The sequence below is a fragment of the Brassica napus genome, chromosome C1, assembly GCF_020379485.1.
Source record: "Brassica napus cultivar Da-Ae chromosome C1, Da-Ae, whole genome shotgun sequence".
NCBI lineage: Eukaryota > Viridiplantae > Streptophyta > Magnoliopsida > Brassicales > Brassicaceae > Brassica > Brassica napus.
Genome location: NC_063444.1, coordinates 1,300,222 through 1,317,869, shown reverse-complemented (window position 1 = coordinate 1,317,869; position 17,648 = coordinate 1,300,222). Strand labels below are relative to the sequence as shown.

General features: G+C 33.4%; 1 protein-coding gene and 3 long non-coding RNA genes across 6 annotated transcripts; 1 reads left to right on the top strand and 3 right to left on the bottom strand.

The window, feature by feature from the left end:
* Positions 1–2,690: 2,690 nt before the first annotated feature.
* LOC111201830 lies at positions 2,691–4,334 on the bottom strand. The gene is made up of 3 exons (XR_002654772.2): positions 4,050–4,334; positions 3,866–3,928; positions 2,691–3,773 (listed from the first exon to the last, which is right to left on the bottom strand). It is a non-coding gene; the product is annotated as an uncharacterized LOC111201830 (long non-coding RNA).
* A 234-nt stretch (positions 4,335–4,568) lies between these two features.
* Positions 4,569–6,511, top strand: LOC106450399. Of its 2 annotated transcripts, none has more exons than XR_007318220.1 (3): positions 4,569–5,042; positions 5,123–6,009; positions 6,153–6,511. It is a non-coding gene; the product is annotated as an uncharacterized LOC106450399 (long non-coding RNA). The 2 variants fall into 2 exon arrangements; XR_007318221.1 differs by having other exon boundaries at positions 4,570–5,031.
* Positions 6,512–7,757: 1,246 nt separating this feature from the next.
* Positions 7,758–10,013, bottom strand: LOC125580528 (phosphatidylinositol transfer protein 3-like). Of its 2 annotated transcripts, none has more exons than XM_048745056.1 (6): positions 9,894–10,013; positions 9,181–9,262; positions 8,907–9,083; positions 8,732–8,830; positions 8,396–8,641; positions 7,758–8,302 (listed from the first exon to the last, which is right to left on the bottom strand). In XM_048745056.1, exons 2-6 carry the CDS (start codon positions 9,244–9,246, stop codon positions 8,012–8,014), a joined length of 879 nt encoding a protein of 292 aa, XP_048601013.1. In that variant the 5' UTR covers positions 9,247–9,262; positions 9,894–10,013; the 3' UTR covers positions 7,758–8,011. The 2 variants fall into 2 exon arrangements, with proteins under 2 accessions (XP_048601013.1, XP_048601014.1); XM_048745057.1 differs by having other exon boundaries at positions 9,767–9,903.
* Positions 10,014–14,167: 4,154 nt separating this feature from the next.
* Positions 14,168–16,610, bottom strand: LOC106450513. Its single transcript, XR_007318219.1, has 2 exons — positions 15,261–16,610; positions 14,168–14,590 (listed from the first exon to the last, which is right to left on the bottom strand). It is a non-coding gene; the product is annotated as an uncharacterized LOC106450513 (long non-coding RNA).
* Positions 16,611–17,648: the final 1,038 nt, after the last annotated feature.

The window sequence follows — 17,648 nt, the reverse complement described above, 5'->3', positions numbered from 1 at the left end:
ACTCGCATCAAAATATAATACATATTTTACTACTATAAAACAATCATCATAACATATAAACTTAGATACTAACAACCACACAACTTGGTTTCGTTTCCAAGTTGTAGCATACATATTCTTGCCTACTAAGCAAGACATTCATATAGTCATCCTCGTGATGACTTTCATATATCTTTGGGTTCAGCCATAATCGTGATGATACTATCCTCGTGATAGCTAAGAACCTCATGAGTGGAGGCAGCCGTAACTGGCACTCCCATACCGGGCTCATCAGCTGTTCATGACGTGTGCATGTAACCCGTCGGCCCAACACAGTCCAGTTTTCGAGGGAAGACCACGGCCCATAGCTCGATTCTTCCTCTCTTACATCATACATGCTCATATTATATAATACATTTTATACCATACATATCATTTCCATTATACCATAGTCATTATATCGTTTTGTATATACTTACTAGGTGTCTTCATGCACCATGAGCAGTAAAAAAATTTAAAATATTTTTTAATAGATAAATATAAATTATATTTTAAAATAAATTTTTATTAATATTGTAAATTTTCTTTTTCGTATCAATATTTTAATATAAATTTGATTTAATTAAACATAAAAATTATATTTAAGAATATGCATGTATATATTTGAAATTATAATCTTAGATAGATTTTTCTATCTATTTATTTTAATTAAATATATTAAATAAATTTGTAAAAGTTGCATAATTACCAAAAATTAAAATTAAAAAATATTTATAAAATTTGTAGATATATAAGAAAATAATGATTTTACGATTAAATTTTATAATTTTCTAAAACAATTGTATACATTTTTGAAAATTTTAGTAATAAAATTGTATAATTTAAAATTATATAACTAAATTATATTTCGAAATTAATAATGCCATATTTGAATATATTTATTTTAATGATAATTTATGAGTTCTTTCCATATTCTAAAAAAATTTCCAAAAATATAAATTGACATTAAATGTAATATATGAGTTATTACCATATTTTAAAAAGTTTACCAAAAATATAAATTAACATTAAATGCAATTGTCCATGTCATATTAAGCTATAAAACATGTCATCAATTTTAGTAGTCATGTCATATTTGTTTTGTGAAATTGATTGTAAAAAGGACATGTGGCAAAATCACTTCGCAAATATAGTTTAGCGGATACTACACATTTATTTCATCATATTATTTCTTATATAGATGTCATACATATAAACAAATCATCATTTCACGCAACTTATTCTATTAGACATTAAAATCATATAATCATAGAATCATACAATTCCTAACTAACAATCAGATCTAAGCCTACATATTATAACTCATGTAGTATAACAGAAAAATATGAACTATGCTCCCATAAATCCCTCACCTTAGCCACTTGACTGACAAGTTTTCATTTTCTCTAACTTTGGACAGATCCATTGTACCGCTCGTTTTCCATGTTCCCGAACTCCAGACCCTCTCTCCTTATAGTCGAACATATATCCACGAGTCCATAAGGCTCCTGCCAAATATGAGCTCAGTCCGAGCTCATTTTCCCAACCAAACAAGACGATCCATCAACATACCACTCTGTTTCACAATGTACCAAACCGGTTCAGAAATACATGAATAACTAATAAACTGACCGTCCACGTTTAGATCCCACCGTTGAATCATGAGTCTGCAGTGTCCCGTACATATATACAAAATTTTAGTCAGATCAGCACCCGAATTAACCTTCCACGTTCTCTTGAAGTTGCTGCAGCAAAACAGTTCAACCTCCCTGCTGCTTCTGATGCTTGCGTAGGAAGCAAAGCTCATCACAACAAAGTCATTACTCCAGAGACATAGACGTCAGTTTCTATGGCTTCCCTGACATGTCCTCTATTAAGAATAACTCCATATATGATCTTTCTAACTCAGATGCGATCGAGATCCTTCTTTCAAAAGTCCATCTCAAACTGTGTTCTCCTTCCTCTACTCCACGTGTCCCCTTAATGAGCTTTAATGGGCTTTAATGACTTGGGTCAAAATCTCTTAAACCCATTTTATTAATAACGCAGAATTGGGGTGTTACAAGATTCCCGAAGCAGAAACCCTAACTTTACACCCACGTATACAGCGGAACAAGATGATTAAGCTTTGCGCCAAGGTAAGCAAGAACTTTTTTTTTTATATTCCGGATCCTTCCTTCTATATATATCTATTCGTGATTGTATTGTCTGTATCGAGAGATGTCTGCAGTATTGTCGGAGAGGGTTTACATCCGTGGCCTCGAGTTTTAAGCATGGATGGGAGGAGCAGAACAAAGTTGTTCTTGGTTTTGTATTTATGGGAGGATGGTTCGGCCAATCTATCATAAGTAAGGTTCTTTGAATTCATGTATGTATGGATGCTTCAAACATTCTTGTAACTATGTCTTATTCCTCGTTCCAATGAGAGAGCATTGGTTAAGAGTACACAAGTTCTTGAAGGACGAGGAAAAGCGTATCCGAGGGGAAATTTACCTTAAGCGTAATAAGGTAACTAAAGTTTTGTTTAAACATAGTGTTTTTATTTTCTTGATTTGGTATGCATGTGTTTGTTTGATGTTTGGTGAAACTCGATCTAGGCTATGTTTTATCCCTTGACTTGGTTGTGTAATAATAACTGTGTTATATTTCAGGGAAAGAAGAAGGATGATTGATGTCTAGGCTACTACTACTACCTCTGTGCTGTTCGTGGGAAGAGGAGGAGAAGGAGGAGAAACTCTTCTTAGATAAGCAAACATATTTGGTGTTTTGTCTACTACTTATTTGTGTAATAACGAAAACAAAGAAGAGGAGATCCTAATCCCCAGCTTTTAAATTATCTTCCTCTTCTGATAACCTTTTGTTCATTTTGAACTGTTAGACACAGTCCAACCTTTTACACGTTTGTAATTAGAGTAAAATGGTGTGCAAACTCTCCTCCTAAAGAAAATGCAAAGGACACTGTAAATAAGAATCTCAAAGATATTCTGGTATTCATCTAGACTTTTTTGTTGTTAATCCTCTGACGACACACAGCCTGTTAAATTCTACAACTGCAACAAAAGCATACATCTGAACGAGGTTTTATATAGTCTGTCAGATGCATAGAAACTGATCCATGCAATGCAATGCAAACATCATCCAAAAAGTTTAACTGTTGTGAATAAATTCGAGAACAGGACATCAGGCTCACATCAGCAATCCATCATACAAGAACATTATATATAGTGGTAGGTGTGAGTTGGGGTCTTTATCTAAAAACAAAAAAAAAAGAGATTTATTTAAAAGATTAAAGACAGAACCATGTTCATAGACATAACAGAAACAATGAAAAAAAAAACACACACACCAACAGCCAAATACCATCACTTGTAACTCTTCTTTCACAGACGAAATCAACTCGACAAAAAATGAAACATGGAGAGACGAAGAATTATATAGGAAAGATAAGAAAGAAAAAGAAAAAGACCTTTAAACCCAGTCCCTTGGTTATTTACCTCTTTAACATCGTATTCAATCGTCGAGGTAGCCTTCTGATTCGAATCAGCTGTCATCTTCGGTTGAAGAATTATCTCATTTATTTTACATTGTTGTAGTTTATGCTTTCAATTAAAGAGGATGTATAATTCCCTCTAATCGTTGTAATCAAGCAGGTTAAGGTTTTAATGAAATTAAGTTGTCTTCAAAAAAAAAAAAAAAAAAAACATCGTCTTCAATCTCCTGAAGACCGCTTGAGAAGGGGCTTGTTGTCACACGAGCTGAAGAAGAAAAACCAAACAAACAGGTTTATGAAGAAGAAGATTGTTTCTTAAAAAATAATAAATAAATAAAAAGCTTACAAACCACATACCGAGCAGGATTCCAGCACCACCAAAGACCGTTTTAAAGAAGTATCCATAAATTTTCGAGACAGCTAACAAACCAAAAAAAAAAGAAAAAAATTTGATTCCAGCAAAACTTAGAAACAAGAAACACAAAAAAGAAAAACTTGACTTGAAGGAGAGATTTTGATATGCAAATAAAAATGAGGATACCTTTCTCACTCACGGATGAAAAATCACGATACTGCAACGGCAGCATCCCCTTGCTACAAACATCTCTCCATTACCTTCTTAGCCAAGGTGGTGTTTCCCAGGAACCGCAACATCTTCTTTTCTAGGGTTTTTGAGATTGGTCTCGCAGTTTCAAATTTTGTTATCTTATTATATATCTAGGGCATCAATTGGGCCTGTTTGTATTGTGAGTTGTTGGATCAAATTCGTGTTTATAGTGATGGGCCTCTCTCCTAGGTCATACATAACACTAATCTATCTATATAAATAAAGGGGATTTTTCTCCCACCTCAGGCCGCCACGTCACCAAACAAGGATAGGCGTTTTTTGGACACGTGGCCTCTTCTTTTTTCGTGTGTTCTCGATTTCGTTTTAGCGGCAAAGGAAAGTGGGCCATGGCCCGTAACGAGTGTTTAGTTGGCCGGAGGCCAAGATATGTCGTCACCAACACCAAAATTAAAGCAAAAAAAAAACTAAGCTTCACCCTTTACACTTCCACGATTCTTTTAATGCTTCCAAAACTCTACCATCAATTGTAACGCATGATTTAACTCTTCAAATTTTTTGTACCATATATTTATTGTTCAGATCTACTCTTCATCTCGACATAAATCTCTGCAAAATTACCTCTTACTCAAAGTTCCAATAGATAGACAGCAGCCGCTAGGGCTAGAAATCATTTGATTTGATCATTTGAATCTGACAAGAAACAACTTTCAACAGGAGCAAATCAAAACTTACATAGTGAAAACAGATTGGCTTTCACAGTAAGCATGTGGATTTCAGACATGTGGTAGAATTTTAGCTGTGGGAAATTCAATCGAAAAGATCAGATATCTAGAAAGTCCCCAAAGGCAGCTGTTGTCGCAGATTGTGAACTCATCTCTTATAAAAGCATACTTCCAACACAGTCCATGTCCTTTTGTACCTTTGGTATCCTCCACCATAATTATTTGGTGATTGCGTATGTTTTTGGTATCAGTCACATGATTTTGCTTTTGTTTGTTTTCTTTCCAAAGTCTCTTGGTTACAAGTTTGGTGTGTTCTTATGGCAGGCTTTTTGATTCAAGAAGGAACAGAGACAATGCTTCTCCAAGGTTCCATCTTTGTTCATCGCCTTAACACTTTTAAACACATATGCTGAAAGAGGGAGCTGTTTACAAGCTCAGTAGGTTTGATGTTACCTGATGAAGGTAACTGAACTGATACCATTTTATCTTTGCATAATCAGTGAATAAAACTGGTGTCTCAGACACTACTCTTATTGACTTTCAAGAGGTAAGAAACTATCTTTTACATTGCTTCTTCCATGTTCTTACTTACCCTCAAAATGATTTTAGGGAAACTCTATCCTCTAGCTTCATCAAGACCGTTTGAATCTACTGCTTGCTTTAGCCAAAGAATATGATGTTAACAGAGAGCAAGTCTAGAAACTCATTAGGCAATATCTTGGGGTTGAGGATGCACCCAATAAATCTTTTGTTTTTGTATTTTGATTGATATTCTTCAATAGATTTCTCTCGATGAACGAGCGTTCTTTAGGTGACGATGGAGAGGCTCATTCTACATAATGAGGCTTTATCTGAAGCCTACATATGAAACTCTCTTTGAGATGTTAAAATACTCATCCTGGAGGGTTGCATTTTTTTGTCCATCCTATGTGTTCACCTTCATTAGTCATACTACAGATGTGGCTTAGTCCTGCTTCTTTAAAGCTTGATCAAATCACTTGGGATGATCATGATTGCTTGCTTGAGAAAACTGTTGCTAATGAGATATGTGAAAGTATTTTCTATTACAATAATATCCAAAACAACTTCGGTTTTTTATCTAACATTCTCTTATTTATAAAGCGGTGCAACAAATCAGCAACATCTTCGATCTTAAAAAAGATTTGGAATAGGGCCTCTATGCTTTGGTTATTATCATCCATCTATTCATGGTTAGTTTTATACACATGTTTCTTTGATCGTCACCAGCTTAGACCTACTGCAACTTTTGCATTACGTGTTTACCAATTCTTTCATATACTATGTACTTCTCCTTTTAACATACAGTCTAACATCTTATAATGCGTTTGGACAGGGCGGGGACAACAACCTAGGTGACGATACGCCAGGAGCCTCATGTGTGTCCTGCATCTGCTCAAAAAACCACAAGCTTTCTGCAACTGATCAGGCCACCGGCAGTGGTGGCTTCCACTTACTGAAACAACAGGAACTGAGGAAAACACAGTCGGGAGCTCAGCAAAGGAGCCACATGTTTCAACAACAGAGAGGGAGCTTAAGAAGGAACCCAAAGCATAGATGCTGAAGATAGCCAAGTGAAGACTCTTCCACTTTCTCGCAAGCTTTTTTTTCATTTAGTGTTTTTAAAGAAAATATCTATGGTTCTACTTTCACATTTCCTATATTCTAAATCAATAAAAGAATATTTCATCTTAATCCATCCAAGTTTTGGTTGACATTTGTTTCCAAGCTCTGGGTATTAACGTATTTAGATAACTTTTGTGGTGACAAAAAAACAAAACACACTTGAATATTAAACTCTGAGAACAACTACTCGGATAAGAAAGGGGCACCTAAAAACAAACTCCAAAATGTGTATAAGTTTGTATATAACGCTTTTTGTTATCAAGGAACATAAGAGAGAAAGCAAGAAGCAGTTTGAAATGAAAATAAGAAGAAAGATCTTTCAAAAATTAAAATAAGAAGAAGGTTTAACAACATCAAGAAGCATCTGTTCAGAGTCAGAATCTTTGTTAAATAAAAAAAATTATCGATGGATGTTGGGCTATTGTTTTTTTAACGTGAGTCTTAGCTTTTGTGACCTAATAACTGATATTTTTGCTTGTGAAAAGTTTTGAACCTCAGTTATCTAGATCGGCTAGCATTACATTAATAAAAATGAACACTTTATACCCACAGCTCAATAACTGAAAGTGCCTAATGACAAAAATGACTCAATCAACACCGATTAACTCACTTCCTTTCTTCACATTATCACTGAAAAAGATGGCTCGCCAATCTTGCATCGACTGTCTCAGCAAAACGGCTGATTTTCAAGGAACGAAATTTATATTATTTATTCATTTACTCATCCGCCCATAAATACTATTTGTTACTTAAATAAAATAAATTTTTTTAGTGTTGTTCTTTCTATATATTATCTACATGGTACTTTATAAATATGTTCTCTAAATAAAACATCTAATTTTATTTTATGTTTAAAATTTAACTAAATTAACTTTGTTATTATTATCGGTTATTTATTTTATTTTATTAAATCAATTAGCCACAACCACTTACGCTATTCCATTTTGAACTAATCAATATCAAAACAAAGTCATACCTTATAGTCGCTAACAACGATCAAATATATCGAAAATGTATTATTCTCTTTCAACGTATTTTCATTTTCGTATTTTAAACATATTCTATTTACTAAAAAGATTATAACATAAATTGTAAATTCATATAAAAAAATATATAAACCCGGCGCGTAGCGCCGGAATACCACTAGTTCTATATATACTGTAATCTCCAACCAATGCAGCACTAGAATCTCATGTGATAAAAAAATTTAACGGTCTTTGAAACAGGGCTTGTCAGTTCTTGACACGGAGAACCACTTTACAAATATTGGCTTATCCATCAGCTCTAGCAAAAAGGCTTTCAGAACTGTCCCAGATGTTGAGAACAAGATAGATGTACATTTTTATACCAAGTGTCTTTCAAACAATTACACAAGGTAACATTCTCTAGACTAACACATACATAAACTTTTATGACAAGAAATTTCTGCTATTTGGCTCACTACTTATCAAAAGAGCAAGGACTTTGGAGGAACCTTATTAGTTATAATGAGAATAATTAAACCTTTATTTTTCTTATCTTGTGTCTTCTTCTTTCTGCGTTATACATACATATGTATTCAACTCTCAGCTAGCTGCTTATGCAAGAGAAGTGGCCGGCCTCAGAAACAACATCAGCTGCATGGAAGCCGTTTGGTTCCGTATCCTCTAATCCCCAGTACTTTGCCTTTTTGACATCGTCTTCATACATTTGTCTTGAAAACTCCTCATGATCATACGCTAGTGTTGCTTTGCCTCCAAACTCCTTGGGGAGATTCTCAACATCAAAATGTGATTTCATCAGTTCATCACTTGTTTTGTCTTTTGGGTACACAAATTTGACCTTTTGAGCTGTGCGTGGGTCCAAAAAGTACTTAATAGCCTACATGGAGAAGAGTAGGTAAAATGAATGGCTCTTAAAAAAAAAAAAAGTGACATTTTGATAATGAGTTTGTTTAATTAATGACGATGTTACCTTGTAGCCTGCTTGGAATAGTCTTGGTGGATTGTAGAGAAAGGCCATACCGAGTCTCTCAGGGTAATGGTTATGGAGAATGTAGACAATGTCCCGTGTTGTTTTCATAGGGACATTAGCGGCCATAGACCAACCAGTGAAATCGATGAGCCAAGACATTTGTTCTTGTCCCCTTGGAAGATTGAGGATTGCATTTTCAAGAAGATAAACCAAATGCCTGATATTACCTTCTGCTGATGTTGAGTTCTGTTTTATAAAATATTAATTGAGAGTTTTTAAAACTTGTTAAAAAATATTTTTAAAATGAGATAAATATGTGAAAATGCGCTTACTTACCTGCATTGTAGGTCTCATTATAAGCACTACTCTACCTTGTCGATCATGAAAACTAGCTCTTGAAACTTTACCGGTCTCACCTTCATGTGCTACTTGATGCTGGAGAGAAGAAGAGATGATTCAAAGCGGAAAAAGATACAAATAATCCGGTATAGTACATTTAAGTTAAATTTACCCAGAGGATCTCGTGAGGTTTGTATGTTGATCTCCACTTAAGAGTCTCCTCAATCATTTTCTTGGCTTTTTCGACATTCCAATTACGAGCATCCAAATATCTCCTCAAGGAAGCATCAGAGCAGAAAACTAAACTATGTCCCGAGAGCGGTCCTAACGCAGATCTCAATTTGCTAACCTGAATGTTTGGAGAGGTTATATTTAGTAATACTTTGGTATTTTATATTAATGCTCCCACATAGTGAAAAAAAGAAAGAGAGAAAAGCTTCGTGTACCTTGTTATCTTGCTGAGAATCGTCATCAAGTTGGTGAGCATTCTTTCTCTTGAACTTGTTTGACATTAACAATCCTTTAGCTCTAAGTTGACAGCAAGAATAAGCAGTTTTAATCCGATAGGAGTTATTTTAGATTCAAGGATCAGCTATAGTAAATTTGATCGACTATTAGATAATTAATGGAACATAAATCTAAGCTTTATACAACATGGAGATCTTACAAAGAGGTGAACAGTTTGTCAATAATCTAAGTTCGAATCTTCTTCAAACATACTGTATATGAAAATTCTCTAGAAAAAAAAATAAAGTCCTTCTAGAAACGTATATAATTCAAAGCATCTATTACATAGCCCTTCTAGAAACATATATAATTCAAAGCATCTATTACAAATTTCATGACTAGTTAGTTAACATTGACATTATAGCTAAATCTGTTATAATAATAACTCGACCATTAAAGTTCTTTTTCATTTCAAAATTCTAATAAACGGCCGTGAATCTAAACATATATTTGCAAAATTCAGTAAATATCAACTAAAAAGTTAATTTATATAATAAATAAATAAATGAAATTTATGAAGTTTACTCGTCTCGAGAGTCTTGAAAACAGCAGAAGCCTTGAAAACACGTACGTACGATCAAGAAACTTGATTTTTAGACAAACGAAATGAAAATATAAGTTCGTTAAGTGGTAAATGTATAGAGAATCTAACCTGATAATATGGATCTCTTTTTTTTTTTTGGTCAAAGATAATATGGATCTCTTTGTATGAGTGATCTAGAGAGAAAGAGAGAAGGATAAGTTTTGGTTGTCACGCGAGTATCATTCCCACTTTTAAAGGGCTAAAAAGGCTAGAAACGTGGGAAAGATGATTTTGCAGACATTAACTAATGGGAAATACACCAAGATACCAGTAAAAAAGTTTTTGTCACAAATATAGATTCTAAGAATCAAAATGATCAAAATATTTTATTAAAAAAGTAAATATATACTTATATTCGTAGGATTAACTAATCCAAACTTTGGGATATAGAATTAAAGGGTAGAGATTTGAGATTGAAATTGGGATTTAAAATTTTATAAAATAAAAATAAAAATTTTAAAAATATTTTCAAAAAGTATTTTTCGAAATACAAAAAGAAAATTTGAAAAAATAAAAATAAAAAAAAATTCGAAAAGATTTTTTTATAAAAAAGTTCGAAATTGACATATAATCTAAAACTATAAAAAAAAATCAATTTTTTTTAATTTTTTTTAATTTTTTTTTAATTTTTATTTTTTTTATATATTTAGGGTACAAGAGTCCTTTTACCTACTAAATGAAATATTTTAATAATTTTTCTTTTTGTGGTTTATTTTTTTTTTGTCGACTGCCCATGTAAACTAGATCAAGTGGTGGCAGACGAGCCGATTCTCCGAGGAGCAGACGATTCTCCGAGGAGCATCTTCGTCTGTCCGGATCTGATCTATATGGGAAAAAATATATCTTTTGCTCCTGGCTTCTTTTGCAAGCGTGTCCGCTCGACCATTCCTACTCCGAGGAATATGAGACAAACTCACATCCTCGAAGTCCTCATGTATTCTCTGGAACACCTCAATCTCTGTCGCAAAAGTTGGCCAATCCATCGGGTTAGTACTCATGTCAACTAGATCCGAGCAATCCGTCTCGAACCGTATCAAAGTTATCCTCATGTCTCTCATACATGAGGCTGCCCAAAGTAAACATTCCATCTCAGCGTGCAGAGCTGAGAAGCTCCTGTTGCACGTCCGTAATCCAAAATGTTCAGAACCCATATAATCCTTGTGGTTTATTTTTGTGATAAAAAAATAGTAGTAATTTTATGAGAATTGCCCAAAACTCATTTATGTGGTAAGTAAAATTAATAAATTTGTATTCAAACAGTGGGCCATATATGTTTATGTGAAAGGCCCATTGGTTGGTCAATAGTAAATAATAACTACTAGTATTTTATTTATTTTTATATAATTAATTATTTTGACCAAAAAAATATATATAATTAATTAACAAATTTGGCGTTTGGTAGTTTATTTAACTGAAATAAATTAGATCTGCAAAGAAAGATGGTTAGCTCCAAAAGACACTCTATAACTTCAAATATGAAGTTATTTGCTTTCAAAAAAAGAACTTCAAATTTGAAGTTTCATATTTTATTTGCATTTTAATCTCTACAATCACACATCACATTTATGATTCATAAATATTTTCTTGTTTATTGTTTTAAACCTTAAAAAATTTATATCTCATATATATTTTATTTTTTGTTTACAGATTTAAAATTTTACACAGAAAATTAAATAAAACTTTAAAATAAGATTTAAAATATTTTAAACTAGATTTAGACAACAATAATATACAAAACAAACTTAACAAAAAAGTTTTTTTTTTAAATTACATGAAGACATAACTATTACACAAATTTAAATATTACAACAACACTAATAGTCAGATAAGTTTGATCCGGAACCTTCAAAATTTTCAAATATTGTCTAATTTTTTTTGTGTAACTGAAGATAGTTGTTGTTGTTGTTTTTGATATCCTTTTCATACAATTCTTTATTGTTCATATCGAATATATTCACGAGTATTAAAATCATCGAAAAAAATTAGTCTTTTAGAAATATTTTATGTTTCTTTCTTACTTTCTTGTTCCGATCTTATGTATTTACAAGTATCAATATTATCCGATTTCAACAACTTTTAGCTCGTAATCTACAAAGTAAAAATGAGGAGAGCCATTTTTACTTTAAAATGCACTAATAAATCATATATGCATTACGAAAATCATTTTAAACAATATGGTATTTGTTTGAAGTTTAATATTAATTAAGTTATTTTTAATTAAATTTTTATAGAATATTTTATTAATTAATTTTGTTGTAATATGTTTATATATATGCTAGTTATTTACAAAAGTTTTATGAATTCAAGATATTTATGACAAATATAAGGTTCATATTATAAAATACAAATAGTTTTGAAGTTAAGTTTGAAGTTTTGTTTTCGAAAAATAACATTTTTAAATTTCAAATATAGAGTTTTAGAAACTTCAAATATAGAATTAATTTTTTTTTGGAGATGCTCTTAGTTATAAAAAGACGAGATGAAAAAAGTTCATTAATACAGATATGGTGATGATACATTTGGAAAATCCTAATCTTATTTCACGTTTTAACAAAATGGTTCAGTAATAAATTTACAAAGTTTTACCTTGGGTGACAAATTCAGAAGTGGTTGGCGTAGACTCAGAAAACTTAACAACACTAGTACAGAACATTATTAGATTGTTTGGACTCGCTATACTTCGATGTCTACAGTTTTGGAGTAGTTTTAGCTAAGACCATCACATAAGAAAAGACAGACAACATTCCCAACTACATTTCTGAATAATACGATGCGTTTTAAACTGAGATGAGTCCCGCGAAGACTACTCCAGAACTGTAATAACACATGACTCGCATCGCTGTAAGTACTTTTGTGTAGTTAGTTTGGATCTAACCCTAAACGTATTTTTCTGTATATATATGTGATTAATTGTTCGTGTACCAACCTCTAAGCCCAAAGAAGCCCGATATTTCTATAGAGAATTTGTCACCAGTTTTTTGTTAATAATCAAACTTCGAATCTGCTCAACACAAACGATAAATTCTCTAGCAAATCAGAACCCCCACAATATTAGTCTAGTCCTCTAGTAAAGCATAAAATTCATTTTGAAGAGACCAAGACATATTGACAGGCACAGTTATATGTCTTGAAACCCACGGAACTATCTTACTCAAGATGGACTTGAAAACAATAGAAGCAAACACGAGATGTAATTTAGAAAGGTTCAAAATCAAGACACAGTGACAAACAACTTAAGTTACATAAGAGCAAAATTATCGGAGAGAGAAGTTATACATTAATGGAGTTTGGTCAAGGTTTTAGTTGGGCAGATACCCCATCAGTTCTTGTCGTTGCCATACCGAAACTTTAGCATTCATTGTTACCCCATAAGCCAATTAATGTGTAACATTGTTATCCCAACACCACCACCAAACACAACCGGAGGTAAGGAAACTGAAGTAACAGCATCAACAAGAAAATAAACTCAAGCTATAACATTCCAAATTATGTATGGGTTTGGTCACAGCTAATTGCTACGTTTTAATAGATAGTGGTTTAACTGAGTAACTGATAACACTAGAAAACTTTCGAGAATGAAAATTTGGATTAGTTACTGCTTTCGTAGTAAACAATTTTGATCCATCACAATCATTTTCCATCTCCACTTGAATCCTAAAGTATATATTTTTTTTGTTTTTTTTGAACAGTCCTAAAGTATATAATCTATGAATTTTACTCCTTCCCATTTTATTTTTGATCTATGCGCTTTATAATTCTCCACATTATTATTTTCATCAAAAACCAAACACATACATATAAGTATAACCCATGTTGATGATTATTTGGGAGTGCCAAGGTTCTCCTCCATTGATTGGTTGGCTGTGAAAAACAGATTATCTACCGGTGACAGGATGAAAGTGTGGAGGATTCAGTAGGATTGTGTTCTTTGTGGAGAGAGGGATGAGACTAGAGATCATATCTTCTTCGCATGTCCCTACTCATTTACGGTATGGGATACTCTTGCGAACAGACTTACAGGTAGCAGAACTGATCCAGATTGGATGTATACTTTGCAGTTTGTGAGCAAGAACAACCTTCAGCTGCTAGACAAGATCCTGGTAAAAATGATTTTTCAAACCTGCATCTATCATGTGTGGAAAGAGAGACATCAGACTGGCTATCATACAGTGCAGCAAGTGGTTCGAATCGTCGACAAGGCATTGAGGAATATAATCACATCCCTTCGGTATAAGTCTGAGCATAAGTTGGCTGGACTGATACAGAGATGGTTTGCGGTCACAAGATAATACCATGGCAGGAAAAATTTATATTTTGTAAAGATTTCTTTTAGAGTTTTATAGTCTTGTAAATGGTCATTTTTTACACAGAACAATAAATTTCACATTTTATCAAAAAAAGAAAGAAAAGTATACATGTATTAGGAAGACTTTTCCTTAAGTGGATGAAAGTCTTTGCTTAGTTGATTGTGATCCAAGTTACATAGTTATTTATCGTCATTGCTTACCGATGACAAATTCCGCTCCCTAGCGCCAAATGCCAATGCAGAAGATCATAACAAATGAAATTCAAAATCAGTTAAATCTAAAAAAGGGTGAGGAAGACAGACAGATCTGGGTGGATTCGAACCACCAACCTCTCATACCGAGAGCTCTACCATTTTGAGCTTACAGATCTAATAATACAAACCTTTCCCGCGTGATTAAGGCACATGGGCTTTTCAAACTTTCACCCCGTGGAAGCAAAAACCCAACCGCAAAAGAGCCCTATGCACGACAAAGAAAAGTCCATTATCAAATTAGATATGGATCAAAGATGTAAAGCCTGCTTAACATTTAACAATTTTCATTTCTGAATTATTAAATAATCACATTAAACCCCAATTGATGGAACTAAGATAAAAAAAAGGTTCAATGTATAAATAGAAACTGTAACACTAATTACAGAACAAAATCCGATTATAACATGCAAAAGTTTAATGCAAACATTGTAACTACAACTCTCAGTAAAGAAACAAGAGCTGTGGACAACATACAAAACATCTGACACTTGTGCAAGATACCTCATCGAAAACAAAACTTCTCCTTCAAAAGTCCTCAAAGCCATTTGCAACTCTAAGAATGTTAGAGAACGATATGCTTACAATATGGTACAAAGTAATGACTATTTAGTATTCTTTTCGAGTTATCAAAAAATAAAGGTGGATACAAATTCTCAAAATCCAATCCATACTAAGTAACATATAAATCGGATTGCAATTGCGAAAGACAGTAAACTGTAAGACCTAGTTGTAGACGATATTGATAACTCGTTCAAATTATTAACACCAATGCTTGGCCGATATAGTACTTTCGGAGATCGATTATGATAATTTAACCATGAGAAATGAAAACTTGAGGTGATTATATAATAATGTGAATAAATAACTGGAAGTACCTTTGGTCTCCGTAGAGTATTGTTGGCCCGTGCTTGACTCCAGATCCGATAGTAACGATCCGAATCAATTCAAAGTATGTCAGGAGGGTCGAGATATTTTGTGTGATTTTGAGATATCAGAGAGTGATAGTCAAAGCGAGTGCGAAAGACACAAAGGGTGAGGGGAGAACCCGGGCTAAATAAAATAAAAAAGTCCCCCGTGCGAACTCCCCTCAGCCAACACGAAACTATTTTTTTTTTTATTATTAAGGATTTTTGGTGTGACCTGCCATGCAAGCGCACCTGTCATGGCAAAGGTCGGATGACAAAGATGCTAATTCAGAAACTCAAGCCTCATCATCATCATCATCATCATCATCATCATCAGGCTCTATCGTCCCTAACAAACATCTCATACATCATCCCATCATATTAAAACTCATATCAATTCACACATCTCCCATCCTCTTCCTCTTCGATCGCTCCCCCCCTCGGATTCGTCATCACCTCATCAAACCGCAGACAAAAATCACATATCCGACGAAATTCGCGGCCGAGATCAGAAATTAACAAACAAACAAACAATATTACAAAGGGATTCAATCGAATTAAACGAATCAAATTATCAGATCCAGCTACCATATGCATAATAAACCGATCTACGGAGGTCTCAGCCGCTACGATCCGTCTTCTCGCCGCGATTTAAACCGGATCCACTAGATACATACGGATACGGCCCCGATCTGCAGATCGAGAGCAGAATTTGCGAAGATCGGAGAGACTTCGAGACATCGACGTACCAGAGAGAATCTAGCGAATAGCGATGAAGAAGAAGTTGAATGGATCATAAGAAACGCGGGTATGTAATCCTAAAGAGATCAATGCGTTACGTTTATACACAGTGTTAGGAATAATGGACGGACGAGATCGTATTATTAGATATAAGATCAACGGTCTATGTGGGGTACGTGTTTAGGGGCGTTTTTAATGAGAGGCGGTTGTTTTACTAAAATAAAGATAAAATTAAAATTAATTAAAGGATAATGGACAGCTAATATGGGTTGTTGGATTTCATTGTCAGACCTAATCACGTTTACTTTAGGGTGGTTCCCTTTACTTTATTGGGGAAAAAAATCTGAATTTTCCAGGCGATTTACATCACGGCTTTTCCATATTTTTTGTATTTTTAATTTATTTTTCTAATTTTGCCTGACCAAGAAAGTCAGAAACGCATTATTTTTCTATAGGAGAAATATTTGGCACACACCTTCTAGATAAATCGTCTACTTTATTTGCTGACTTTTGATAACAGCCCATGAAGGTTACCGGGCTGACACAAAGCGATGAGGCTAACACATAGCCCATAATCAAATCTTGTTATCTCTCTCCTGACTATTTCAAACATCATAGTTACCCTAGTATTGTTGAATCACGGTTACTGTAAGTAGTATTAGGCAACCATTAGTGACAGTCTATCAGTGAGGTTCTTGTGATATAAATTATTTAAGAAACTAAAAAATGGGGAAGAGACTGACAAAACTGTAGAACCGTTTTTGTATAGAGAGATTCTGAAAGAAAGTTGAGTTATCAATTCCATTAACCAAACCATAACATCCTTAACTCTGCGTAGCAGCATGTGATTTTGTTGTGGTCTATGTGGCTGGTTTGCCTCTTCTTTATTGATGAAATCTTTTTGTTTTTAAAATTTAATAAAATTTTCAAAATATTTGTGTGATATATCCACTTAGGCTCCAATTGGTGACTTTTTTTTTTTGCTAAAAATGTGAATATCATTAACATGGTAATGACAATAAACTTGAAATTCCATTTGCTGATAGCTGATCGTCTGATCCTATGAAAATTTTGTGACCACATGTTTTAGAGAAATAACTATGGTGATTTTGTTCTTTTCAAAAAAAAAAAAAAAACTATGGTGATTTTTTTTGTTTCTCACGTCAATTAAGTATTTTTAGTCAAATTATAAGCAGGTGGGTTTCACTCTACTCCTCTAGATTTTTTATGGAAAATGAATTTATGAGAAAAAAAATTCTTCTCCAATGAATAAAAATGCATAATTTTTGTTCATTTTTCTATTATCCATTGGAACCTTAAAGTACTTCACGACTCTTCCATATTTTTGAGCAAACAAATTTATTTCTTTTTCTAATTTTTCCTGACCAAAATAAGTCAAAAGTACATAATCATTATTTTAGGAGAAATATTTGACTCTCACAACCTCTAGATAAACCTTCTACTGTGTTTTATTTGCCGACTTTGGATAACGGCCAACGATGATAAATGGGCTAGTACAAGGCCCATGATCAAATCGCGGTAGCCGCCCGGAAATCCAAGCAACACGGATTGATTGAGAACAAAAAAGGTTAGATGTTCTTCCTCATGATTGATAAC